Source organism: Lycium barbarum, chromosome 7 (genome assembly GCF_019175385.1).
Source record: "Lycium barbarum isolate Lr01 chromosome 7, ASM1917538v2, whole genome shotgun sequence".
NCBI lineage: Eukaryota > Viridiplantae > Streptophyta > Magnoliopsida > Solanales > Solanaceae > Lycium > Lycium barbarum.
The window spans coordinates 113697406-113725268 of NC_083343.1; the positions used below are offsets into that span (position 1 = coordinate 113697406).

A 27863-nucleotide genomic window follows, 5' to 3' on the forward strand; every position below is an offset into this window, starting at 1 on the left:
TCTTATGTAATGCAAAGATGCAAATTTACATTAATCAAATCAGTCGATTCCGAATACCGGTTAAACAAAAAAATAAGGTTTTGATTTGGAATCTTCAATAAAACGTTTTTTTAGCCATTGGTGGTCCTAGAGAGCGTCTCCCCTAATTAAATACTCGATGATTCTCCGTTGTTGCCAACCATATACTTATTTTATTCTTATCTCTCTCTGGAACTGTTTTTAGTACCTCTCTAGTAAGTTTACCAAAAGAAGAAAAAGACATAAGAGGCATTCTTTCCTTAATCATTTTATGTCTTGTTTTACTATATATACATCTATCCACTGGTTGCAACTCAAAAGGGAAAGATAATACACTATCAGAAAAGTCTTGACAAATCAATGCTCTTCATTTTTTTCTTTTTCTTTTTCCTGTTCAACAATCTTTTAGCTAGGGTTTCTTTTACAACTCTTTGAGCATTTGAGTCTTCACTCTATAATTTACCTGCTAAATTTTCTTCCTCTCCTCTCATTTTCAGATCTGAAAACCCCATATCAGGTTTTTTTTGTTTTTTTTGGGGTCAATCAATTTATCCACTTCTTGATTTAGTACCTTTCTATTTTTGGAAACTTCTCATGAATTGCTAGGATTTCTTGATTTGGTTAAATTTTTTGTCTTAAAAGTTGACCCTTTTAACAGACTATTCACATCCACGATTTGCTTGTCTCAAATCTTGATTTTGTACCTTTCTATTTTTGAAACTTTTCCCGTGAATTGCTAGGCTTTCTTGATTTAGTTGACCCTTTAAGATATTATTCACATCCAAGGTTTGCTTGCGTCTCAAATCTTGATTATTGCTTCTTACGTTGTTGATTTTATTTCTCAAGAGAAGAATGGTGAGGGGAAAAACTGAGTTAAAAAGGATTGAAAATGCCACAAGCAGGCAAGTGACTTTCTCTAAAAGGAGAAGTGGACTTCTTAAGAAGGCCTTTGAGCTCTCAGTTCTTTGTGATGCTGAAGTTAGTCTTATTGTTTTTTCTCAAAATGGAAAGCTTTATGAGTTCTCAAGTTCCAGGTACATACATATATCTCTTTGCTACAACTTAAATAAAGCTTACTCTATATTTAATGATCGTTATTATACTTATCTTTAGGATCCTTATGAACTAATAACTGGCCTTTAGGGATTTAATCTGACAAAACAAGTACCAAGTACAATGATCACAACAGCTCACTGTGCTGAAGGGTCCCTTCTTGTTTCTGCTATTGTTTTTTTTTCTTCTTTTTTGAGTCCAAATAATAATCCTTCTTTTGTGGGTTTCTCCCATATCTTTCTCTTGATTCCATGATCATAGTACATGAAGTATTTATAATATATGTACGATTCTTGATTAAGCTGTAAATTCTACATTTTTCCAGACGATTTTATGTAAAATATGTGACGTAATACTCTACTAACAAGAAAGTAAAATTTTGAAGTATGTGACAAGATGCTACTTGCAGTGGCGGAGCCAGGAATTTGGGGAAGGGTGTGCAAATTTCTTCTCACTTGTATTAAGAATGTACAAAATTAAATATATACTCATAATAGCTAACATTTAACCTATGTACACAGTGTAATTTCTGGCGAAGGGTGTGCACTTGACCACCCTTAGCCTAAGGTGGTTCTGCCATGGCTACTTGTGGCTTGCTTTATGGAATATAATATGGAGATACCTGAAGGGAAATTGTACTTGCAAACAATCGTTATTCCCAATACCCCACTCACTTTTTGCCTGTTTATGACTCATTAGTGCTAAACCAAAGTGGAAACCAACTTCTGATAATCTTTCCTTTTTTAGTTTCTCTAGTGATAGTAAAGAGAGAGAGTTTTAACTTCTACATACTAATTTCAGCTAAATGATAGTAACATGTAACCGCTCATAAAAAGACGGATTATTAATTAAAAAATAAAATAAATTATTTGCTATTATTATTCAAGAGACTGAAATATTTTTTTTTGTCTTTTGTTTATGGATAGGTAAGATTTGTTTACTAGTGTGGATACACGTTGTATTTAATACTCGAGTAAAGACTTGATGATAATGAAACAAACAAGAGTGGAGTATCTTACCGCAACTAATACGAATTAACTAGACAAAATTTGCCGTGGTAACTTTCAGAAATTGGCAGTTGTAATATTTGGCTTTATGTCTTCATTGAAAGTGTTGCAACTTCATTGATTAGCTTTGATTTAGGATAACTTCAAACAAGACTTTATGATTTTTTGGAGAGAGCTGCAAACAGCAAGGTAGAAAATATGAATGAAGATTGTGTCATATAAATTTTATTAATCATAAGTCTTTATCTAGGCACAAAAATAAATTAGTGGACTCTTCCTACAACAAAGGTATTAGACTCTTACTAAAACTAAAAAACTGAATATTCTACTAACTCAACTATTAGACTTGTCCTACAACTAAACAACTATATTATTCTAGAAAACTATAACGGTAACAAATGCAAAATCTAACAATTTCCTCCATTGAATACAACTTAAATGCATAATCCTAGCACTCCTTGCTTTAGGAACTGCAAATTCTATACTTGGCTGGAATCAGCCTAGTGAATAAACATGCCAATTCATCTTAGATCTTGTCGTTAACTTGATTCACTTCTCCAAGTTGCTGCTCTTGAATATCAATAAAAGATTCTGGCTTGTGTCCATGCTTCCATCTTGTCTTGAGTCTTGTCAACTTGCTACCAACTTTTATTTTTCTGAAATGTTGATAATTTCTCGTTTGCTTTATTCCTTCTTGGCAAGTACACATATGTCCTCCTATGGAGATTTATCTTTCATTTTTTTTATCTTGGATCTTTTGCTTGTTCTACGGGGGAAAGAATGGTTAATAGAAGGACTGCAGTGGCTACTAGACCAAATTAGCCCTCGGTTGCTACGACATCGAAAGCAATTTGAACTCGCTTGAAGTTAAGTCAAAAAGGAAGGGGGAGGTTCAAATTCCAGGAAGATCTTCTTTAAAACCTTTTGAATATCCATCTGCACTTTGTATATTCTTCTAGATCAATGTTCATTTTCTATTGGACTAAATGAGAAATCGTACTTCTCATTTTAGCTCGAAAGATCTCCTGCTAGTCATGACATCAAGGATTCGACATTACTTGTCTTCGAAGAACAATTTAATTTTTTTTGTCTCAGTAACTAGTTGACACTCAACAGATTTTGATCAATATCGCATACGTAAAGAAAATTCAAAATTGTTTTGTGTACCTATACTTGTTGGGATTGCAACGTTCCTTTTCCCTTTTGCTAGAATATGTCACCATTCTCGATTTTGATTTACTTGTTTTCCAAGACGAAGTCTTTAAAAATTCTGGTCACGTGCCATGTGGTTTGTACAACTACTGTCATTCATCCAATAATCATACTTGGTTGAAAATTATATTGCCACAATCTTCTTCTTCTTCATTGGAGACTTGGACATTTTCTTCATTCTTTTTATATTTGCTTTTACAATTCACAGCTTCATGACAAACTTGATTGCAACTTTTACACTTTACATATGGCTTTTTCCAACATTTGAATAGAGAATGATCTTTTTGCGGCAGTGCTAACAAGGTGGATAGTTTTTAAAAAAAATTATTACCTTTGCTTTCAGTCTTGTGGTTGGCTTCAAGACTCCTTTAACCATAATATCTTGCCTTATGCAATGCAGTATGTAAAGGACACAAGATGTTACCATGGGAAACTCCTTGCTCAAGGGATTAAAAATCACGACTTAACCCCGTAGGATTTCAACTCCACTAACCGAACAACTTCATATTACACCCTATTGTAAGCTAGAAACTAACTCCCATGATCTCTCAACCCTTACAATAGTAGCAACCTAGGAACTCTCTCCCGTAGTCCCTCAACCTTTGCAATACTCCAATTGCAAACACCTCCACTTGACTAACTTAGTCAAGGAAACTAATACAATTAGACTAATCCTAGCCTAATGTACCACTCAACAGCTTGAGGAAACACATTTACAACAAGCACCCTTTGAGGCTTTGATTTACCTACAAATAACTTCCTTTAAAGAGAAGAATAGGTTTAGAAAAGGAATGGAGCTGATTGGTTTAGGAGAGGGGCAACGAGCTGATGAGACATTATTTAGAAGTTTGACGAGAGAGAAAAAGCTTATTCCTTTGCAGTTTAACAATTATATGTGAGTACTGAAGAGATTACTAACCTGGGTCACAAGGGCCAGATCCCTGGAGCTGATGCTGATCATCAAACGCGTTGAATGCTTTTTCCTTCTCTCTCTCTCCCATCCTCTGAGACATGCTATTGATTTGCCTTAGGAACCCACACCAGCTTTGACCTTTGTAGTTGTAGAAGGGATGGATTAGACTCCTCTTAGCCCATGAGGACATCGCTTTTTTTCTTTTCTGAGATCCCTTCTTTTTGGGGATCAGCTCCCTTAATTTTCATCTGACCACTCTCTTTCTGTCACGACCCAACTAGGAGCCGCGACGGGTACCCGATACTTGTACCGAGCACCCCCCTAACTCGTATCTCATTCTTATTACTGAGTGGCTATAGTGGTAATACCGTTATTTCTTTACTTAATTCTATCATTAATAGTGTGACCGTAATCAGGTGTTAATAAAATCTGCTAGCATGTTATACAACCCCAAAACGAACAAAAGTACAAACCATCTGACTGTACATATCTGTCTACGAGCCTCTAAACATAGCACACATATATATACAAGAAGGGCCGGGTTCTACCGCGCCCGAATATGTACACAAAAGTAGTACCAAGAAGCTGAGGCTCCGGAACAACTGGAGCGCTGACATAGTACTGCTGATGGAGCTTCTAGGAGTCAAATCTGTCTACCTGCTGACCTGCGCGGCATGAAACGCAGCGTCCACAAGAAGGGACGTCAGTACGAGTAATGTACCGAGTATGTAAGGCATGAATAATAACATACAGGAAATATAGAACATGGATAACGACATCAAAGAAATACCGAGCATATCATGAGGTAGAAAAATAACATGTGCATATAAGTGCCCTTGGGCGAATACCATGCATGCTTGACGCTGCGGAACGTGCAGCCCGATCCATATGTGCACATACTATAACATATTGCTGCGGAACGTGCAGCCCGGTCCATATACATATATTACTTTACTTTCTTAGGAAGACATTTCTTTCCATATATATAGAAAATAGAACATGTCATATTGCCGAGGCGTCGGCTCCGATCCATTTAACCATATATCCCGCGTCCGGGACGATATCATGTACCAACTCTAACTGATCAGGTGGCTGTGCGTCTATAGCGCCTTCCCTTTTTCCAATCTTCCCCATATACATATACATATACTTATAACATATAAACATCATGCATGAGAGCCTAAAGAAAATCGTGTCCGTATCCGAGTGACATAAGGTCGGTAACCTCCGATTACCTTATGGAATAACCATGGCCGCTTGTCTCACCTTGAAGGAACGATACTTATAAGATGAGACTATCAACGAAGGACAACACTAAGAAAACATAGAATAAAATTATGGACATCATAAACGTCAATTCATATGCTTTGGAATCCTTAGAAAATAGGGTCATAACCACAACAACAACAACAACAACCCAGTGAAATCCCACAACGTAGGGTCTGAGGTCATAACCAAGGAATAGAATTAATGATCAAGATCTAGTTTGATACTTTCATGCTCATATTGAATCCTTAACTTAAGGCTCTTAGTCGCGGAATCATTCTTGTCATACTCATCATAGACATATTCTCTTTCTTAACATCATCGTTATCATTATCATCATAGAAATATCCTTATTAGAATAGTCACAACACTTATCGTTTGATAAACGGAAAAATAAAGAAAAATCCGAGAACCATGGGCCCACCCCGGGTCAAATGAGGCGGCGTACACAATTTACGTACGTTACATTTTATGACGTCACTTGTGAGAGTTTTAAGGTAGTCGGGTCTCATTTGTACAAGTTCTAGATAGCTAGGCAATTCTTCCCACTATTCATGAAAGGTCTAATTCAATTCTATTGAATGAAAAAGGGAAAATTTTAGGCGCGGATTCCGGAGAATAGAGTTGTCCCCGAGGCTCGTATCCAACCTAGTATGTCTAAGACATGCCAAAGAAGGAAGAGTAAATCCTTACATACCTTTTCCGCTTCATACACGTCTCAAAAATCAAGTTTCAAGTTCGCCAAAATCTACAATTTGGTCACAATTACCAAATGTTAATTGTAAGGCTTTAAGATTTCAATCTTAACCAATACTTGCCTACAAAAATTTGGGCAGCATCTCCCCTATACATAAAACATCCCCGAGATTTAACTCGGCTCAAATATCAACAACCATACCAACAACTATATCAATAATCATCACAAAACACAATATAGCATAACTAGTCTCCTTTCCAACATAGTGTAATAGTTTTCATTCTAACTTCACATTTTCAATTCAATACCAACATTCTCATATTCATTTACTAATCAAGGTCACTCCAATACAATTCGGAACATTTCATATCATTTTACAAAATATTCACAAAATATACAAATTATACAAAATATTCAAATTTCCCACCAAACCATAATCCATCCAAAACTTCTAATCTTCAACATACATATTCATAACATATTTCCACCTTCCAATCTCATCAACCATAATCATAATTCACATCTTAACAACTTCATCTCCATAATATCACAAAATCATTCTAAAGTGACATAATCTTCTACATTCCAATTCAATACCAACTTAAACCATTTAACCTTCATTTACATCATAAGAATCACAACAACACAACTAACATATTAAACAAAATTAATTCATTTCCATTTCTATCTCCACATCACATGGCCATAATTCCCACTTCCAACTTCAACCAAATTCATTCAACTTTCATTTCCAATATAAGGTCCACCACAACTACAACTAGAATACAACATAAAATTCAACTCATCTTATTTATACAACATTACATACACATGCACACATGCAAACCCACTTTGTAAACTTCCATATTTTCATAAATTCTACTCATTTCTACATACTACAACATAAACCAACCTTCATAACATAATAAAAAGGGATTAATTCTTACCTTTTTCTACAATCTTCTTCACTTGACCAAGTTGTCAACTTGAAGAAACAAGTGCTCTTTCTTCCAAAATAATTACATCAAGTTGTAAAGGACCCTTGAATTAGTGGAAATATCACAAGAAAATAATTTTTGGAGAAAGATTTCAAAGGGGCAAAAATTCAAGAGCTTGGCCGTATGGCCCTTTTATTTTGCTCTTCTTTGTTCTTGTTTTTCACCTTCTAAATTTTTCTTGAAAGTTTTATGATAATGATCCCATTTTATCTAATTAGCACATGGAAAAATTAATTAAATCTCATGGGCTTGCCAAGCCATGGCCGGACACCCCCTTTATTTGGGCCTCAATTTCTTTTTTTTTTTTTGTGTCATGGGCCTAACTCGGTTGGCCCCGAGTTGGGCCTAGCCCACTGACCTTTCGGCCTTAAAACGTTCATATCGCCTTGCACCGACGTCACCTGAGAACCCACGACCTATGGTTGGAAATCTAATTCAATTATCTACAACTTCTATTTCTTGTTATTTTTCCAAATTTCAAACTTATAATACCGTTTTTGCCCCCCAAAGTCAGGTCACCTGAAAACGTTTTTTTAAAAATATTCGTTTGGAGGACTTCCACTTTGATTTGGCCCAAGGGTCCTTCTTGAGTTGTGTTTAACTTCACATATGTGATTCATATGACTTGTCACATGTTCCAAAAAAAAACTTGACGTGTGGGCCCCACCTCAGCTTATAAATAATCCGACGTTCAAAAATACGGGATATAACACTTTCTGAGGACCGGCTCCTTTAATTTCAACTCTCTTGTTGATATAGCTCACATTTCTTTGAAGAGATTCTCTCTTTGCCTTACCTTCTCTTTGTAATGGCCAGCTTTCCCAAAATGAGTGCATAGCCAATTCTCAGTTGTGGAGACATATTTGTTATGGGAATTGTAGGGCATCTTATCCTTGACAAAACCAAGTCCTTCTCCGCTGCCTCCTTTGCTTTTGTACATGGAGGTGATTACATTAAAGAACCAGGTCCATTTTAAAGCTTTATCAAGATCAACCTTAACACTTTTTAGATCTTCTTTCAACTGCCCTTTCCTCTCAATTTCTGCAGTGATGCACAATTTTGCTTTCTTCAGCTCATTTTCTTGGTCCAAGTATGACTCACTCGCTTCACTTTTTCCTTTTGAGGGAACTTCCCCACCTTTTCTTACTTGACTTTCCAAAGTAATGTTTAGTTGGTTTGTCTCACATATTTTTTCCTTCATTTCTCCAATAGAAAACACAGGTTGTCCTTTTCACGCTCCATCTCATTGATCGCATTATTCAACTCACTCTTTTCAGCAATCAGATCATGATAAGCATCAATTAGCATGCTTGATAATAATATGAGTTTATTCTGAGAATAAGTTCTTAGGTTTTCCTTAACCTCAAGAAGGTTTACTTCTTTGTCCTCATCATTATCATCAGCATCGTTTGTATCTGATTCAACCATCGGTGGAAAGATCGAATCATACCTTGTTTCTTTATCTTCAATGGCCATCATTGTTGTGATTCCTTGTTCCCCCTCATTTTCTGATTCGCTGAAGGAATCTTCCCATGCGGCAAGTGCTTGCTTTACCTTTTCATCTTCAGCTTCTTTTCTTCTGAATCTTCTGTTAGGAACGTGGTTCCTCCACCCAATTCTGTCATAGTTTTCCTGCTTGTTTTGAGGACAGTCTTTCATAAAGTGACCAGGTTTCCCACATGTATGACAGGAGTAATCATTTCCTTTAAAGTTCCTGCTGGAGCTTCCTATTATGGAAATTTCTCGATTTCTCCTGATCATCTTATGAAATCTGTGGGTGAGGTAGGTTATTTCAGATTCCTCATCACTTAAATCTCCTCTTGCAGCTTTAAGAATGAGATCTCTCTCCTTGTTTACTTCATTTTTCTCCACCTTATTCATAGTCATCTTCATCCCATAGGTCTTGAGATTTCCAATGAGTTCATCAACCGTCAACTTGCTAAAATCCTTGGCTTCATAGATGGAATTCACCTTGCTGTCCCATGAGTCAGGTAAAACACTAAGTAGCTTCCTTACCAGTTTAGTAGTGGTGATGACTTCTCCTGGGGAGTTGAGCTCATTGATTATAGAGGTGAACCTGTTGTGCATATCATGAATGGATTCACCTTCCTTCATTTTAAACAGCTCATACTCTGTGGTAAGCATATCAATCTTAGAGTTCTTCACCTGCGTTGTTCCTTCATGGGCAGTTTGAAGAGCTTCCGAGATCACCTTGGCAGTTGTGCATGATGAGATATGGTTGTACTTATTTGCTCCTATTCCACAGATAAGGATCTTCTTTGGTTTAAAGTTTTTCTCAACAGCTTGCCTCGGAGTATTCTTTTTTGGTTTTAAAATCACACCATCTTCATCTCGATTCATGGGAATATGAGGACCATCACAAATGACGTCCCATAACTCTGGGTCTTCAGCCATGATGAAATCGTGCATCCCAGTCTTCCACCACCCATAGCACTGTCCATTAAATTTAGGTGGCCTGGTGAAAGACTGTCCTTCTTCCATATTTGGTGGGGCTGCCATTTTACCAATTCTTTCTAGGTGTTAACCTTTTAGAAAACACCCGCTTTGATACCGATTGTTGAAGGCTGTGCGTCCACCAAACAATATATGAGGGGCCTGGTTGGGTACCAGTCCCCTTATGTTGTGCAGTATGTAAAAGACACAAGATGTTACCGTGGAAAACTCATTGCTCAAGGAATTAAAAACCACGACCTACCCCAGTAGGATTTCAACTCCACTAACCGAGCAATTTCATATTATAACCTATTGTAAGCTAGGAACTAACTACAATAATCCCTCAACCCATAAATAGTAGCAACATAGGAACTATCTTCCGTAGTCCCTCAACCTTTACAATACTCCGATTGTAAGCACCTCCACTTGACTAACTCAAGCCAAGGAAACTAATACACTTAGACTAATCCTAGCCTAATGTATCACTCAACAACTTGAGGAAACACACTTACAACAAGCAACCTTTGAGGCTTTGATTTCACTAGAAACAACTTCCTTTAGAAAGAAGAGTAGGTGTCACGCCCCGAACCATGGCCTGGGCGCAACACGGCACTCGGGCCTTACTTGCACGTGTCCAAGCGAACCTCATGGCTTGCTTGTCAACATGGGCATCAAACAGCATAATCTATATGATGCAATTTAAATTAATCATGAAAACGTAATTGCGGAATAAAGTCTTGAAGTAATCTCATAGCATGAAAAATCATGAAAAACTTAATAGTCTGCAATCATAACAGTACAACTGACTCCGTGAACTAACATCCGCCTATGAAACCTCTAAAACATGTCTAAATACTAACTACCAAAACATGGCCCTGGACTACCATAAACTGAATACTAGTGCAGACTCCATGTTGAACCCCGAGAGAAGTGGGGCTCACCAATAAGCTGATAACTGAGGTGATCCCACTACGCAGGTGTATGCTCCTGAAAACCGGTATCTGCACCGTGAAGTGCAGGCCTCTGGGCAAAATGAACGTTAGTACATGGTGAATAGTACTAGTATGTAAAACTTGCTGAAATGAAGAACATGACACAATATAGGCATAGGACATTAACTGAAACTGAATATAACCTGGACATGAGCATGAAGTGTGAGTAAAGTATGAAAACAGTAAATCAATGGAAATACATGTATATATAACTGCTTGTAAGGTGGGAATGCTATAGTATCACCGACATCATGATCTGGTACTTGCGTCCTACCAGCAGAACACTCACACCTTGCCAGGGATATGAGATTTAAATAATAATAAGCATGCAAGGATCCAAACTACATAATGAAAGTGTTGCCTCCTTGCTGACAACCCTGATCCTACAGTGGCTACATAGTTTCAGGCTTTATTGAGCCTTCTCGGTTAACTAAGCAAATCCCAAACACATGTGAATTGCCATGATAGCTTGTGAGATCATGGTTTCATGAGATACTTGTCATAGTCTTGCAAACATGTTCTTGATTCATGAATAATAATAATAATCATAAATACATATAGTTATCTTGAAAACATGCTTGTGTCTTGCTAATAAAACCATAAAGTTTAATAAAAACATAATGGGAATGCATGAGGATGAATTCATGATTCAAGGATTAAGCTTGGGGTTCCTAATAACTGTAATGGAAGATTAGGAATACAATAATGGATATAGTGTCACGACCCAACCCCATAGGCCGCAACTAGTGTCCGTGCTGGACACCCATATGTACCCAATAACCCAAATCAACATATTAGCAGAATGTATCAATATAAAAGTCAGTTGGCGTTACTAGTTATCATAGATGAACAAATATAGCACGTGGAAGCCGATAAGGCTATCACAGATCATATCAACCCAAAACATATACAGAACCCACATGTATGTCTACAGACCTCTACAGATAACAACAGAATCATAAGACGGGACAGGGCCCCGTCGTATCCCTGAATAGCATACATGCGTACAATGGCAAAAAACTGTACCAAAACGTAGGCTCCAAACAAAAGAGCACTCCAAGATAGCAGAATAGGTGTCCTAAGCAGGCGGATCAACAAATTTGTCGTCTAAACTTGCGCGGCATGAAAACGCAGCCTCCGAAGAAAGGGGGGGTCAGTACGGAAAATGTACTGAATATGTAAAGCACAGAACGTAGTAAACAAAGTCATAACCGAAGCAGAAGGTACAGAAAATGAACGGAATATCCAAAATAGCAAAATGTTGATCATAAAGCATAAATAGTGCATGCAGAAAACATATGTCATATCTGGTCCCATTACGAAACAAAATCATGACCAGAACAGAACGTACAGAAAAATGAGTATAATATCCAGATTATCAGATGCATATTTCCAGAACATAAAGAGTGTATGCAGAAACATATGCCATATCATATCCGGCCCCCGCCAAGGGACTCGGTGAACAGAACGTGGTCGCCACCCCGACACTGGCGCCACAACACAGCATAACTCCAGAGTAGGGAATAACTCCGTAACATATCATATCATATCATATCATATCATATCAGAATGTGCACATGTCGAACATATCAGATGGCCATATCATATCATATCATCATATATTAGAATATGTGTACATGGCACAGCATACTCCACAACCCATGTACATGTATACCTGCCCCCTCACATCGAGGCGCGGCGAACAATGCAGTGGAATACGCGTGATAACATATCCTGGCCCGGGCTCAGTGAAGGTAACGTTGAGGCATCCACGAATAGAGTAGTGAGAAACTAATGCAAATAAAATATAGCACATTTACGGAGACTCAGTAGCATAATTCAGATGACAAACCATATGACAGAAGCGGAGCAGTAATCATAGTGTATGCATTTCGGATATCCCAATAGCATATGTCAAAATAAGCTTTTTGTAATCATTTTCATGTTTCAAAATACATTATGGGGCTTATCAAAATAATTCAAACGAATGTCATATATTTCCAGAGACTCAATAAGACCTATCGGATGACAAATCGAAATAATGAAATCGGACAAAATCATAGTGAGTGTATTTCAGATGTCATAATGGATTACGGAGAAATAACCTTTCTACGATCGTTTCCATGTTCCAAAATAACTTATAAAACTTAAGGGAGCATTTAAAACAATTTTTATTTAGTAGTTAGAAGAGTAGTTAAAATATTTCCTTTAGAACTGCTCGAAAACAAATCATAGATACAAAAGGGTAAAATCGGAAATAGTGGTCCACCTCGGGACAACCGAAGCGAATGGCTCGAATTACGTATATTATGCCTATGGAATCACCTATAGAGGTCCTAGGGACATTCCATAACTTTCTAGACAATTTGTAAAAGTTTACATAACTCTTTCAACCAAAATATCCTTAAAGGATTCAATTCCATTGAATGATAAAGGGGCATTTTTGAACGCGGATTCCGATGAATAGAACGCTTCCCGAGATTCAAATCCGATCCTAGTACACCTAGGACATGCCAAAAGAAGAATAGGGGTAGCTTTACATACCTTTTTCGCCCTTTACTCTAGTCCAAATTCAATTCCCGTTTCGTCAAAAATCTGCAATTGGTCACCTTTACCAATCATCAATTTCAAGCCTTTAGAACTTGAATCTTAACTACTTTTCTACAAAAATTTGGGCAGCATTTCCCCTATACATATAGCACCCCCGAGAATTTAACTCGGCCAAAATAATTCAACAACAATAGTAACAACACCAACAATCATCACAAAACACAATATAGCATAACTAGTCTCCTTTCCAACATAGTGTAATAGTTTTCATTCCAACTTCACATTTTCAAATCAATACCAACCTTCTCATATTCATTTACTAATCAAGATCATTACAATACAATTTGGAAATATTTCATATCATTTCTACGAAATATTCACAAAATATACAAATTATATAAAATATTCAAATTTCCCACCAAACCATAATCCATCCAAAACTTCTAATCTTCAACATACATATTCATAACATATTTCCACCTTCCAATCTCATCAACCATAATCATAATTCACATCTTAACAACTTCATCTCCATAATATCACAAAATCATTCTAAAGTGACATAATCTTCTACATTCCAATTCAATACCAACTTAAACCATTTAACCTTCATTTACATCATAAGAATCACAACAACACAACTAACATATTAAACAAAATTAATTCATTTCCATTTCTATCTCCACACCACATGGCCATAATTCCCACTTCCAACTTCAACCAAATTCATTCAACTTTCATTTCCAATATAAGGTCCACCACAACTATAACTAGAATACAACATAAAATTCAACTCATCTTATTTATACAACATTACATACACATGCACACATGCAAACCCACTTTGTAAACTTCCATATTTTCATAAATTCTACTCATTTCTACATACTACAACATAAACCAACCTTCATAACATAATAAAAAGGGATTAATTCTTACCTTTTTCTACAATCTTCTTCACTTGACCAAGTTGTCAACTTGAAGAAACAAATGCTCTTTCTTCCAAAATAATTACACCAAGTTGTAAAGGACCATTGAATTAGTGGAAATATCACAAGAAAATAATTTTTGGAGAAAGATTTCAAAGGGGAAAAAATCATTGAACATGGCCGTATGGCCTTATGTTCTTGCTCTTCATGTTTTGTTTTTCTCCTTCTCTTATTCTTGAAACTTCTATATGTTTCAAGACAAATTAAATAGTCCTTTTTATTTATTTAACACATGGAAATTAATTAATTTTGTGGGCTTGGGCCATGTATGGCCGGCCACCCCTCTCTATTGGGCCTAAATTTTCTCTTTTTTTTTTTGGCCTAACCCGGTTGGTCCCGAGTTGGGCCTAACCCGGTTGGTCCCGAGTTGGGTCTAGCCCACTGACCTTTCGACCTTAAAACGTCCATATCTCCTTGTACCGTCGTCACCTGGGAACCCACGACCTATGGTTGGAAAGCTAATTCCATTATCTACAATTTCTATTTCTTGGTATTTTTCCAAATTCCAAACTTATAATACCATTTTTTCCCCCCAAAGTCCGGTCACCCGAAAACGTTTTCTTAAAAATATTCGTTTGGAGGGCTTCCACTTTGATTTGGCCCAAGGGTCCTTCATGAGTTGTGTTTAACTTTACATATGTGATTCATATGGCTTTTCAGATGTTCCAAAAAAAAAATCTCGATGTGTGGGCCCCACCTCAGCTTACAAATAATTCGACGTTCAAAAATGCGGGATATAAAATCTAGATACACAATTCATGATCATAATTACATAAATATGGGCTACCAATATGTTGGATTTAATGCCCTAAGATTTGAACTTCATAGAATATAAGAAAATAAAAATAAAAGAAACGAGGCATGGGGAAGAACGTAGAGATTCCCACATGTAGAAAGAAGTTCTACATACCTTGGTAAAGTTCCAAACTTTAAACAATTCCCTAGGGTTTAGACCTTGAGCCTTGAGTTTGGGTTTTTATTAGAAACGCTAGATTAGAAACAATGATTTCTTGCTTAGATTATTAGAGTACATGTTAGAATTGATTTGGAAGGGCTTGGATTGACTTACCTTGATGTTTTGGATTGTTGCTAGGGCTTGGAATTGCGAATAATGAAATAAAAGAACTGAAGGCCTGAATTTATACTAAAGTGGGGGGGGGGGGGGGGGGGGGGAATTATATGGTCACTTATACGATGCGTATAAAGTTATATGATCCGTATAATATGACCATATTTAATCATGGCCCAAAACAGAATGTCTAGTCAAAATTTCATGAAATATGGCCATTTTATACGGTCCGTATAACATTATATGGACCGTATAATTCGTCCGTATAACATGACCAGTGAGCGGACTGCTCTGCAATCCTTCAGTAAAATGGCCATAACGTTTTGTACAGATGTTCTCTTGACCTCCATAATATACCGTTGGAAAGGTATTTCAAAGGACTACAACTTTCATCAAGGAAGTTCTCCTAAATTCCTAATTAATAAAGGGGTTATGGTCGTTGGAGTAAGACCTTCTACAACTAACTTGAAAACATGCCTCGTAGAGTGGCTTCCAACGTTGCTTTGCCCAAAGACGCTTCTTATAACTTGATTAGTTTTCAAAACACTTCCTATAACCCTCATATTGGTTCCATTTTATTATAATCTTACGAGTCAAACCTTAGCCCAAAGCTACGAGGTGTAACAGTAGGTTTGCAATTTATGCACAAAATAATAAAGAGTTACAATAACCTAAAGAACATAGACTAAGCTCATATTAGGATCTGGTTCTTCACCTTTAAAGTTACTTTGTTCTTGCGATCACTTGAATTCTTGTGGCGGCAGCTTTTGCACAAGTTAGATTAGGTTTTCAAGTGATACACAATATGTTGCAACATGTTGTATATATAGTGGGAAGCATGTGGGATGGATAGAGACCACTTATTCAATATTTGACCTAACTCATGGGATAGCTCAACTGCTGTACTTGAGTGCAGTGAGTAGCTCGGCTTTACAGCTGTCTTTGCTTACCGTGAAAGACACACAGAGAGCAGATCGCAGACCATGTCTCTATCTGGTTCTTGAATCAGCTTGACAATCATCAAAACACGAATTCGCTTGGAACTATCACTCTTGATCTGGGCCATCATGGAATTGTTGGGCCAAGATCCTCTTCCTCGACCTCTTTAAGGATCTAAAGTCTCTAAGTAAGTCTCTATTCTCACTTCCTGTAGTTGGTATTTTTTTACCATCAAATATTCGAGGAGTCAATTGGGAAAATACACGTTTCAATCTGCATCTCACTCAAGAAAAAATATCACTCACTTAAGTCGCTTAATAAGATCGCCAACTTTGATACCAATTGTATGTTTTTAACAGAAGAAACTTAGAGAATAACATAAGAAGGCTAAGCGAAACATATTAGACTATACAACAAAAAGGCACTATTTTAGTTAATTAGCTTTGTTGAGCTCTATATTATAATACTTGCAGTAATAAAAATCAGTAAAAAATAATCATGATCCTAACGTAGAATATCTCCACGAAACTATAACTTCAACTAAATAATTACTAAGACATAAGAATAGCTGGCTAACAAACTATTAATTAATATTTACTCAAAAATTGAATCGCTAAAATAAAGTTACTACAGTCCCACAGTATAATTCTAACACTATGGATGCACAATTGAAAGTTTAACAACAACCGCATACCCGGTGTAATCAAACAAATGAGGTTTGAAGAGGGTAGGATGTACGCAAACCTTATCTTACCTTTGTCGTAGAGAGGCTGTTTTCGATAGACCATCGGTTTAAAAGAAGTGAATCAAAGCAGGATAAAAAAGAAACTAATGATAGTAACATAACAAGATAAATAAAGCTAACAAAGTAACAAGTAGTAGTAAAATTGAAGAATAAGATATTATGTGAATATTAAGTAGGAGAAGATAGAAGAGGAGGCTTGCTCCCTGTCTCCCTGTAAAAGTACTACAACACATGGCTACCTACTACCCTATACTCTAATTCTCGACCTCCAATTTTTTTTATTTAGGATCATGTCCTCAATAGACTGAAGATGTGTCATGACATGTCTAATTATCTCCCCCAGTTAGTGACAAGCACAACTGCATGCTTGTCACTAAGAAATTGAAAACACCTAGTAGATAGGCTCTTAGTCAATATGTCAGTTAGTTGGTAAAATAAGCTAACGTAACACACCTTAAGGTCATTGTAGGCCTTCCACCCATCCCCTCCTAACAAAATAAAAATCTTGATTAACATGTTTTATACCACCATGGAATACGAGATTTGTAGTAATGTTGGTGTATGTCTGAGATACTGTCCAACCACAATATAAGAGAACAAAAAGATATACAACAATCTCATGTCATAAATGTTGATATCTGACCTTGTATTTGACCAGGCCACAGTATGTCGTTTCTTAGGGCACAAGAGATTAAATTGGATTAACGATGTGTTGAATGCCTATCGTCTGAGAAACTAGCTCCATTGGTATTAGAGAAGGCATTCAATAGCAAGAATGAAAGTTTTCAGAGGTCATGCAGGAAATGATATAGTGTTTTTTTTTTGTACCGCAAAAGATACATCATGTTTCACAACAATAACATACTCGGTATAATTTCACAAGTACGGTTTGAGGAGAGTGGTCTATATGCAACCTTATCTCTACCTTGTGAAGGTAGAGAGGCTGTTTCTAATAGATCATCAACTAAAGTAAAGCATATCAAAATCAGTAAGAAAAGGAAATACGGTAGTGAAGAAATCATACAGAAAATAATGGAGAAACAAAAGTAGCAGCAACAAATATTACGATAACTGAAGCAAAGGAAACAAGTAATAATAAAATCAAAGCATAGGATATTAGGAGAGTACTAATAATACTACTGATAAAGGAAACTAAACAATGCTCGACTACCTACTAATCTGCCCTTATCCTCGCTTCATATCTTCCTATCTAGGGTCATGTCTCCGGTAAGCTACAGGTGTGTCATGTCCTGTCTTTTTTTTTTTAAGCCATTCACCCTGGTTATGCTCACCTGAGGTGATGGAGGGGTTCGGCATTATCCCCTACCTCGTATATAAATAAAGAAATAATTACATTAGAGGGGGACATAAAACCAAAACCTCTGAGAGAAGTTGAACAAAAAGAATTATTACATCAAGCTTGGTGAATTTTCGGCATATACCAAGCATAAAAAATGGCATCAAACTATCCAAGGATAGTTAGGCCAGACAACAATGTGATATATGGAGGATCATAGTGCCATCCAGAATATTTTTTGGCCTAATCCTGAAAGCAGGGATTTGCATCATGTCAATTCTGATTGCTCCTCTGATGTCATTAGGAAGATCAACCCTTGTAGTAGGTGACTCTGTTAGTGAGGAAGTTAGCATGTTTGGATAAGAGGTCTGTAACCTCATTTCTTTCTCTAAAACAGTGTTGTACAGTGATGTTATTATGAAGGACAACTTGTTGGATGGTGTTTATATCTCCTTGAAATTTCCATGGAACTTTACACCAAGGATCATGTTCACCACTAGCATTAAGTCCAACTCCAGTATTAAGTTGAAGTTTTGATCTATACACCACTGGATGCCTTGGACAGCATCTTGAACTTATGAGAAATTATTTGTGGAGAACTGGACTGGGGAGGCAAATGCCATTACCATGTGTCCACCTCTCTTTCTAACAATGCCCTCTCCTCCAGCTTTTCCTTGATCATCTAAGTAGCTCCCATCAGTGTTAAGCTTCTATTCATTATCTTCTGGACTGGACCACATTACCATGATGCTTCTAAGTTGAGGCTTGTAGGATTCAGTAATAAGACAAACTGTATTCTAGCTCCAAATCCCTAGTGCTAAATTTGTGTCCCAAAGATGCTTTGATTTGGAGGAGTACTTGATGAAGGATTCTATACCTAGAAATGTTCTTGTTGCCATACTTTTTGCTACACCTGGGTTTCCACAATTCCCAAAAAATAATAATAGGTGTGATATGCAGTAAAACTTTGTGAGCTTGGTTTTTAGCATGTCTGGACCACCACTGGTTAAGGATGGAAATGGCATTTCTTCCTCTTGTTTTAAAGCCAAGAGGAGTAGTTCCAAACATGTGTAGCCAAGTCACCAGATGCAAACAAATAATTAAGAGTGTCTGGTTTGGGATCGCTACAGCATATGCAATCTGAATTAGAATTGCTCCGAAATTTAGAAATAATGTGTCATTAAAAGGTAGTTTTCTTTTCAAAATCCTCCATGTGTTGAATGAGCTTTTGAAAGGTATTTCTTTAGACCAAATTTGGAAAGCATTTAACAGTGTCATGTCATGTCTAATCACCTCTCCCTGTACTTCTTGATCCTATCTCTACCTCTCCTAAGACCCACCGTAGCCAACCTATCACATCTCCTTACTGGGGCATCTGTGCTTCTCCTCTTCATATGCCCGAACCATCTCAACCTCGCTTCCCTCATATTGTCTACCACGGAGGAATAAAACTAACCACATCCTTAGAAATTTTAAGATAAACAATAGTAATACGAGAGAATAATGTTTTTCAATTTCTCTCATCTTCTGTAGGTCAAAGTTTTTGGTGAATATTTTATTTAAGAAAACATGCTCCTTAAAAATGAGGAAAATAACTTCCCTAATGGAAGTAGAAAAAAATAAGTTCCACAAGTGGCATTCCATATTGATTGTGTTCTCTCCATCCTCCAACACTCCTCATCTTCAGCCCCATCCCACCACCCAACACTACTATCCCCACCCCATATCCCATAGTATTTGTCTAGATTATATACAAATGCTTTTAGGATAACATTTTTTGGTTACGTACCGAACACAAAAAAATAAGTAAGAAACCTACTTATTTTCCTGGAAAACATTTTCCAAAATAATATTTTTCTTCATACCAAATACTCCCTATATGATAATGTTTTCGTTCAGCCATACCATTTTATTCATGTGTATGTGGACATGACACTTGATGAATAATGATAACTCCTCAAAACATTTATTATTTGAAGGCTTAATGCATATGCGGCTTCCCAAAGTTGCCTCTTTTTTTCATTTTGGCATCTCAACTAAGTGTTGTTCCTATTGAACCCCTAAACTCGTTCTCAAGTGTGTCTATCAAACACAATCCGACTTACATAGTATTCCATCTTCAATTTAGCAACATGCTAATTTATATTCTAATTTAATTATGTCATCTTTAGCTAAGATTAGCAGCAATTGAGAGGGAAAAAAAGTAACTCTTAATTAAGCTGATAGTGGAAGAGCAGAACCAACATAAACAGACACATCCATGACCTAAAGAATAGCTTACCACATGTCTAAAATATTACTCGACCTTCATTTTTCCAATTTAATTTCTGCTTCTAATAAAAATCAGATTTAGGGGGTTTGATAGACATACCTGAGGACAAGTTCAGGGGTTCAATAGGAACAACACTTAGTTGAGGTGTCAAAATGGAAAAAAAGGCAAGTTTAGGTGGTCGCATATGCATTAAGCCTTATTTGAACTTTTTTTTTTGCGTGGATTGCCCTTCATTTGTGGTGGTCTTTAAGTTTTGTCTTTCGCCTAATACCCCGAGGTTGTGGGTTCGAATTCCAGCTCAGTAAAAAAAAATCACAAGGCAGAATTCTGTCCATGCAAATTTTGCCCTTAAGGGAGAATTTGGGCCTTAAGGCAGAATTCTGCCCATGCGCATGGGCAGAAGGCAGAATTCTACCTTAAGCCGCATGGGCAGAATTTGCAAAACTATCAATGCCGGCAGAATTTGGGCCTTAAGGGCAAAAAGTTAAAGACCACCAATTTGAGGGCCAAAATTAAAGACCACCCCCAGCGAAGGGCAATCCTGCAAATTGCCCGATCTTGAAAGGTAAAAGGCAAGGCCCATACATTAGACTTAATTAAGCTAATGGATGAAATAATCTTGACCGCGAAAGGGAAAATACAACTTTGAGTAGAGGAGGAAAATTAACACATTATTGGGGCTACTAGGAAGGTTAAGTATCTAGCGACAGTTAATTAACAAATAATTGTTATTTCAAGATAACCCAAATGATTATGCCCGCTGAAAATCATGAGGATTTTGACACCACTAATACTTTTAGTTTGAGAGGTAAACTTTTTAGCTGCATGGAGTTTATGGAGACCATGTTCAAGGCTCCTCTCTATAAATATTTTTCCCGTTGCCCGATCTTCACAAAGAAAATAAGAAAGGTGATGATATTCAAAGTACTCATTTTTATCAGCCGTGAATTCAAGGACATGAAATATATTGTGAAGGTGTAAGGAACAAAGGAGAGAAAAAAACAAAAATTCACCCATGTGCTTTGTAAGTTTCCTACATCAGGGGAGGAAATGAGTTGTTATCTCTTATATGATTTTGGTATCATCACCTCATGAACTAACTTATAGGGTAGAGTTAGGACCATTGTTTATTTTTTATCATGGTATTAAAACAAAACTCATTCATATTCTTGGGTGTCGTTTGGACATGGTTTGAAACCCCAAATCATGCCTTTTTGGATGATTAGAGATTTCATCCCATGGTTTGAACCCATGAGATGAAATCGCATGTCCAAACGCTGATTTCAAATCATGGTTTCAAACCATGGTTTCAAATCGCATGTCCAAACGCCTACTTGGTTTACTCAATATTGAGCTCCCATGCCCACTCTCCGAAATGGTCAATCCTATTGATGGGGGAAATAAGGTGCTATCTCCTTATAGGGTGTAGGGAAGTGTTAAAGTGTCTCATATTGACGGGGGAAATAATTAAGATGCTATCTGCTTATAGGGTGTAGGGAAGTGTTAAGTGTCTCATATTGATGGGGGAAATAATTAAGATGCTATCTCCTTATATGGTCATTATCATTTCTCATCTCATAAGCTAATTTATTAAGGTTGAGTTAGACCCAAAATTATCATGCTTTGATATGCAAAATCAAGGTGATTATATGCTCCCTTTAAGATACCAAGATGAGTTCAGTAAAAAAACGAAGGTTGAGCGAACGATACCTGCCCTTTGTTGTTTAGAATTAGATTGAAAAGCACGATTAGATCTATGGTAACATGACAAAATTGTAAAATGACTAACCTAATTGCACACTTGACATTAAATTGGCGGGTTAGATGAATATGAGGAATATTATTAATCTTCAGTTTTCCATATCTAATGATTTAAGATAAATAATAGTACTGCCTTCTTTTCAGGTACTACCAAATCACCTCCTTTGTAATTGGAGAACATATTAAAACTTCTAATAATCAATGGATAAAAGGGCCAAATTTACCCCTGTACTTTGAGAAAATGGTTATATTTACCCCTAATAAGTTATACTACTAGCCTGTATCCTTGCCGTTAATAAAATATTAGTAACATTTACCCTTATTTCTAATGGTTGTCCACTGTGGCGTTGCCATGTCAATTAATGAGTCCACGTCGGCTCTCCACCGTGGCAAGAGACTTCCCAATTAAAAATGTCACGTAATTAAATAACTAAACTCTCAATTTTTCATTATAGTTTTGTTATTTTTCCTTTTCTTCTTTTTCTTTCTCTTTTCCCCTACCATCTCGATCAATCCCCTTTTTCTCTCTTGCCCACTACTAAAACTACCATAAATCAACTATAATCACTAAACCCATGAAAGAAACTTCTTTTTTAATATTAAATTTCCCCATGAAAGAATTAGATATTTGTATTGTGAGAGAATTTTTCTCTTCAAATGGAAGAACATTAAATTATTCAAAATCAAATTTAGCTTATGATTTTAGGATCTTTGTGGGAACAATTAAAACCTCAATTGATAGGGCTTGAGAAACTTTATGAACACAAAAATGAGTCGTACTAAAATTTCGATAGAAAAAGATGGAACCATATTAACTCCAACCTTTAATAATTGACATAGCAACGCCACAGTGGGCAACCGTTAGGGATAGGGGTAAATGTTAATATTTTATTAACGATAAGGATACGGGCTAGTAGTATAACTTACTAGGGGTAAATATAATTATTTTCTCAAAGTACAAGGTTAAATTTGGCCCTTTTTCCTTTAATCTAGTACCCTTTCATAAGTCGGTCACAGCTAGGTTAATACTTTAACTAAATACCACCTTTTTCTTTTCAAATTTTTGTTATACATAGAAGAAGAGATATTAGAGCGGAACAGGAGAGGGAATTATAAGGTGGAAAATTAAATCTTTATCTGTTAGAATAGTTAGTGTTTGATGGAGTATTTGAGAGAGAAATTTGTTCCTCATTGATCAAATATAAAAAGTAGAAGTGTTTCTAAACAGTTCTCTCTTGTTTTGAATAAATTGAAGGAAATTTTGGAGAGAACCTAATAGTTTAGCTATATTATCAAATAATCAAAGCCGGATACTTGGGCTTGGGCCGAGTATAGGCATCCTGAAATTAACAAATGTTTTAGTCACCTATCAGATTTATTTTACGGACAATGATGTGTATATTATATATAAGAATATGGTATATTTATAAAATATGACGATTACTTTTCAATTTATAAAATATAACGATAGAATTATTCTTACAAAATATATACAAAAATTTTCCCTCAAGATTTTGTGTATGAAATGTGTATATCTCGCTCAAGGTTTAAAAAATTTCGCTCAATATTTTGTGTATGAAATATGTATTTCTCGCTCAAGACTTAAAAATTTCACTCAAAATTCTGTGTATGAAATATGTACATCTCGCCCAAGGCTTACAAATTTCACTCAAAATATGTATAGATTTCTTACATTATTCTTTGGAAAACTCTATTGCTGCTACTTCCGACATTTGAATACCAGTTAAAAATTATATTTCCGGCCTTCATCTTGCGGTTATATTTGTCGAGGTTGTGAAATTGTAGTAAATTCATACTCTTCTCCTCATGATCAACATTTTTCACTTAAAGCAATCACTGATGTTGCAGCCATAATTATGGAGGATGATAGAGAAATAATAGCACAAAAAGCCACCGTTTCTCTCCTCGAGTTAGCATGCGTGACACGCTTCATTATGCTTTCCAATTAAAATAAGAGACTTTTAGAGGAGCTTTATTTTTTCAGATTAATTGCCAAGGCCGAATTCTAGCCCGTATACGGTAAACCTTTTTTGAGTGTCACTATATGTTCCTTTGCAATAACCAATTTTTTGCAATTCGGTTATCAACTCTAACATAACTGGACATAGGCACTTGTTATAATTCTTAGATCTGAAGCAGAGGTTGAGTAGAAGGGGAAGGGAAGCGTGGGCGGCGGGAAAAAGGGTAAGGGAAGTGTGGAATTTAATATTTCCAGATCTGGTATGATTTGCTAATAAATTGTTATGTTTTTGTAAATAAGGAAAAGTATCCTTATGTTTTGTAAAATAGTGTCTTAAGTGGTATTATTGGGTCATTTCCCCTTTATCCTATTCATTTATTACGTTTTTGTTACTAACTAATTATTCAAAACATTTTTTGATAGTCTTTCTATTCAAATACGTGATTGTTGTTTTTAAAAAGGTGCTTGTGCTTGTGCTTGTTTATGAGGATTGAGTCTCTTAATTCCAACAGACTCCTGGAGGTATTATAGGTACCCGTGTCTTCTCCAAAAAAAAGTATTAGAATTCATCTATTTTTGGTTCTTGTGGGGAGTTCGAGTTATTTGTTAAAAACTCGAACTTCATTTTGATTTTGTAAAATCCTAGAGAAATTCTTCCATCAACCCTACAACACATAAGCGAGGCTACTTCCTAAAGGATAATAATTACATTATCAAAGTCGATTTATATGTTCCCTATTTTTGGAATTTAATTCTAAAACCACCAACAAAGTAGAAGTTTAAATTGTCGATCACCTAGGCTATCGTGATTCCCCAACTTTATAGCACCTCATTTTTCGTCCCATTATTGTTCAGTAGCGTATTGAAGAACTAATAGTGTGAGTTTCTTCCATTTTTTTTTCTTTTTTATACAGTACTAAAAAGACAATAGAACGTTATCAGAAGAATGACAAGAATTTGAAACATGACAAACTATTACTTCAACAGACTACAGAGGTTAGTATTCTTTTCTTTTATGCCATGTTTATATGCTACATATATACTTTACAAGAGTTTTAAGTTTTATTCTTTGACGGTATAAAAAACATAACACAGTCAATTCACTTGTAAAGTAATAATACATAATTTCTTTAAAACAAACGTTAACCATGGTAACTAGCTCTATAAAATTGTAAGCAATCTGCTATAATAGATTAAATTACTTGACCGTGTAAAAAAATCTTTAAAATTTTAGTTTATATAACTCAATCCATTTTGCAATCACAATATTATTACTGTGAGCATCACTATACTTGTGGAGCTCAACTTGCCTATATTTCAATCTTTCTATTATCATATTGCTTGCGTATCGGTAGCTTTTAATTTTCTTGTCTTCTTAGAGCCTGTTTGGATGGGCTTAAAAAAAGCAGCTTATAAGCTGAAAACACCTTATAAGCTACTTTTTTTAAGTTAAGCCAAACGGGCCAACTTATTTTTTTGGGCTTATTTTAAGCACAAAATGACTTTAAGCACAGAATCTTTTCAGAACTTTTCCAATGAAGGCTCCAAAAGCTTTTTTGTTTGTTGAATTGTTTTGTAGCATTTGAAAGAGGAGGGTGTTAGCATGGGTAGGAAGCTGGAGCTTCTTGAAAACTCTAAAAGGTTCTCTACTACTTTTCAATGCTGCATTAATATCATAATAATTAAGCTAAAGCAATAAGCTAAACTGTTAACTGTGTATTAACAAATTGGCATGATTCTGAAATATTTCGTTCTTCTGTTTATTGCAGAAGGCTTCTAGGAGAAGATTTAGATTCTTGCTCCGTTGATGAACTTGAAGAGGTTGAAGAACAGGTAGATCGAAGTTTAAGAAACATTAGGGCAAGAAAGGTATTACACACCTTCCGTCTTAATTTAAATGTCTAAGTTTGACTGAGCACGAATTTAAGAAACGAAGTAGGCGTTTGGACATGCGATATGAAATCCTGATTTCATACCAGCATTTGTTTATGCAATTTGCACAAAATTTTGACTTCAACTTCATATCACGATTTCAAATCTCAAATCATCAATGCATGATTTGAGATTTCAAATCGTGATTTCAAATTTGTTGCTGCTGCTGCTGCTGTTTGTTCCTTTGTGTGGTTATGTGATGTTGACTCGTAGCTACCAAATGATAATCTATTTGATTGGGTACAAATTTGCGACAAAAATGACGACTTGGAACTTTAAATCTTAACTATGCCATTATTGTTTGTAGCTATAGATAAAACTATTGGAAACTTATAATGTTTAACACGTCAGAGTATTTGTGTGACTATAAAGCTTCTCGCGTAAATATGAAGTTTAAATTAAACGAAATTATTTTTAAATTTAATAAGGAATCTTTCTTTTTGAAAGAGACTAAAAGAAAACAGATTCTTGCAAAAGTGAAATGGATGAAGTAATAATGTAAAGTGAAGCTCTTACAATGGAATTAATATTCGGCAATCTTCTTCTGTTTTATTCCAGAACCAGCTATTCATGGAACATATTGTTCTTCTAAAGGACGAGGTAAATGCATACTACTGTATCCAAAATTAATTAGTTTATTGATCTATTTATTTATTTGTTTTATTTACATTTCAGTTTTTATAAGTTTCTTTCTTCTCAGGAAAAAGCCCTACGGGAGGAAAATGCAGAATTGCAGAAAAAGGTGAAAAATTTCTTGAATTTATTAATTTTTCTTACCGCTCCCTGAAAACTCATCACTTTTCTCTGAGGAGGAGGTACTGTTAGTGGCATCAGAGTCATCTAAACTAAGTACCGTTGATGCGGAGCATAGATATATATGTAAACATCTTCTAAAATTGCAACTTATAGTAAATTTGAACCCATACTTTCCACATGGGAGATCTGGGATTCGATTCCCCTCACAAGCAGCCTTCTTAGTCAGAGCTCGTCGCACCAGACTTGTCTAGTGCGATTTACATCTCCTGTGTAGTTTGCGAGGTATTACACAGTGAGCAGATTACCCAGTGTGCACCCAAAGAATAGCGGCTGCGGATTTCCCTGGAATTTCAAATTTGAACCGATAAAACTTAATTACTGGATCCGCCTTTGCTTGTCTCCGATATGTATTTCAAGAACTATATGTAAAAGCTAAACATTCTTTTATTTGTTCTTCAGTGTGAAGTCCGACCGCTGCCTTTATTTATTGATCGACAAGAAAAGGAAGATCCCCAGAGACAAAGAGTGGATGTAGAGACACAGCTATATATTGGACTTCCTGAAAGGCGAAGTCCCAATACCCATAAGTTCGAGCTATTGCAACTGTAATTTTATCGAGTTGATGACCAGAGAAAAAATTGGCATATGTTTATTTTTGGTCAATAATGAGGCAGTAATTATAATTTTTATCGCGTTGGATGTATATTGATTGTTGTATCACTTTCAATATCTAAAAAAGTGGACATTTTGGAATCTGACTTGTCATTTTGTTTTCGTTTCTCATCCTTCAATTGAGTTAAGTCTATGTATTCCACCTACAATTTTGGACTAGCCTGAGATATTTCCTATTTGGGTTTGGGTCCACCTAAGTTTCTGGTTGACAACACGCAAGTGTTTTATGTAATTTTACTCTACTGACTTTTGGATCTTGGTTACAACTTGGGAAACATTCATTTAATTCA

General features: G+C 36.0%; 1 protein-coding gene across 1 annotated transcript; it reads left to right on the forward strand.

The window, feature by feature from the left end:
* Nucleotides 1-221: 221 nt before the first annotated feature.
* On the forward strand, nt 222-27656 carry LOC132603858 (MADS-box protein SOC1-like). Its single transcript, XM_060317143.1, has 7 exons — nt 222-1052; nt 25128-25209; nt 25793-25854; nt 25983-26082; nt 26704-26745; nt 26846-26887; nt 27361-27656. The coding sequence occupies exons 1-7, from the start codon at nt 871-873 to the stop codon at nt 27508-27510; spliced, it is 660 nt and encodes a 219-aa protein (XP_060173126.1). The 5' UTR covers nt 222-870; the 3' UTR covers nt 27511-27656.
* Nucleotides 27657-27863: the final 207 nt, after the last annotated feature.

Excerpts from the sequence above, each read along its gene's own strand:
- LOC132603858 (XM_060317143.1), top strand. The coding sequence starts at position 871 with ATGGTGAGGGGAAAAACTGAGTTAAAAAGGATTGAAAATGCCACAAGC. Across the intron at positions 25,855-25,982 it reads CTTCTTGAAAACTCTAAAAG|AAGGCTTCTAGGAGAAGATT; the intron begins GTTCTCTACTAC and ends TGTTTATTGCAG. Across the intron at positions 26,746-26,845 it reads TTGTTCTTCTAAAGGACGAG|GAAAAAGCCCTACGGGAGGA; the intron begins GTAAATGCATAC and ends CTTTCTTCTCAG.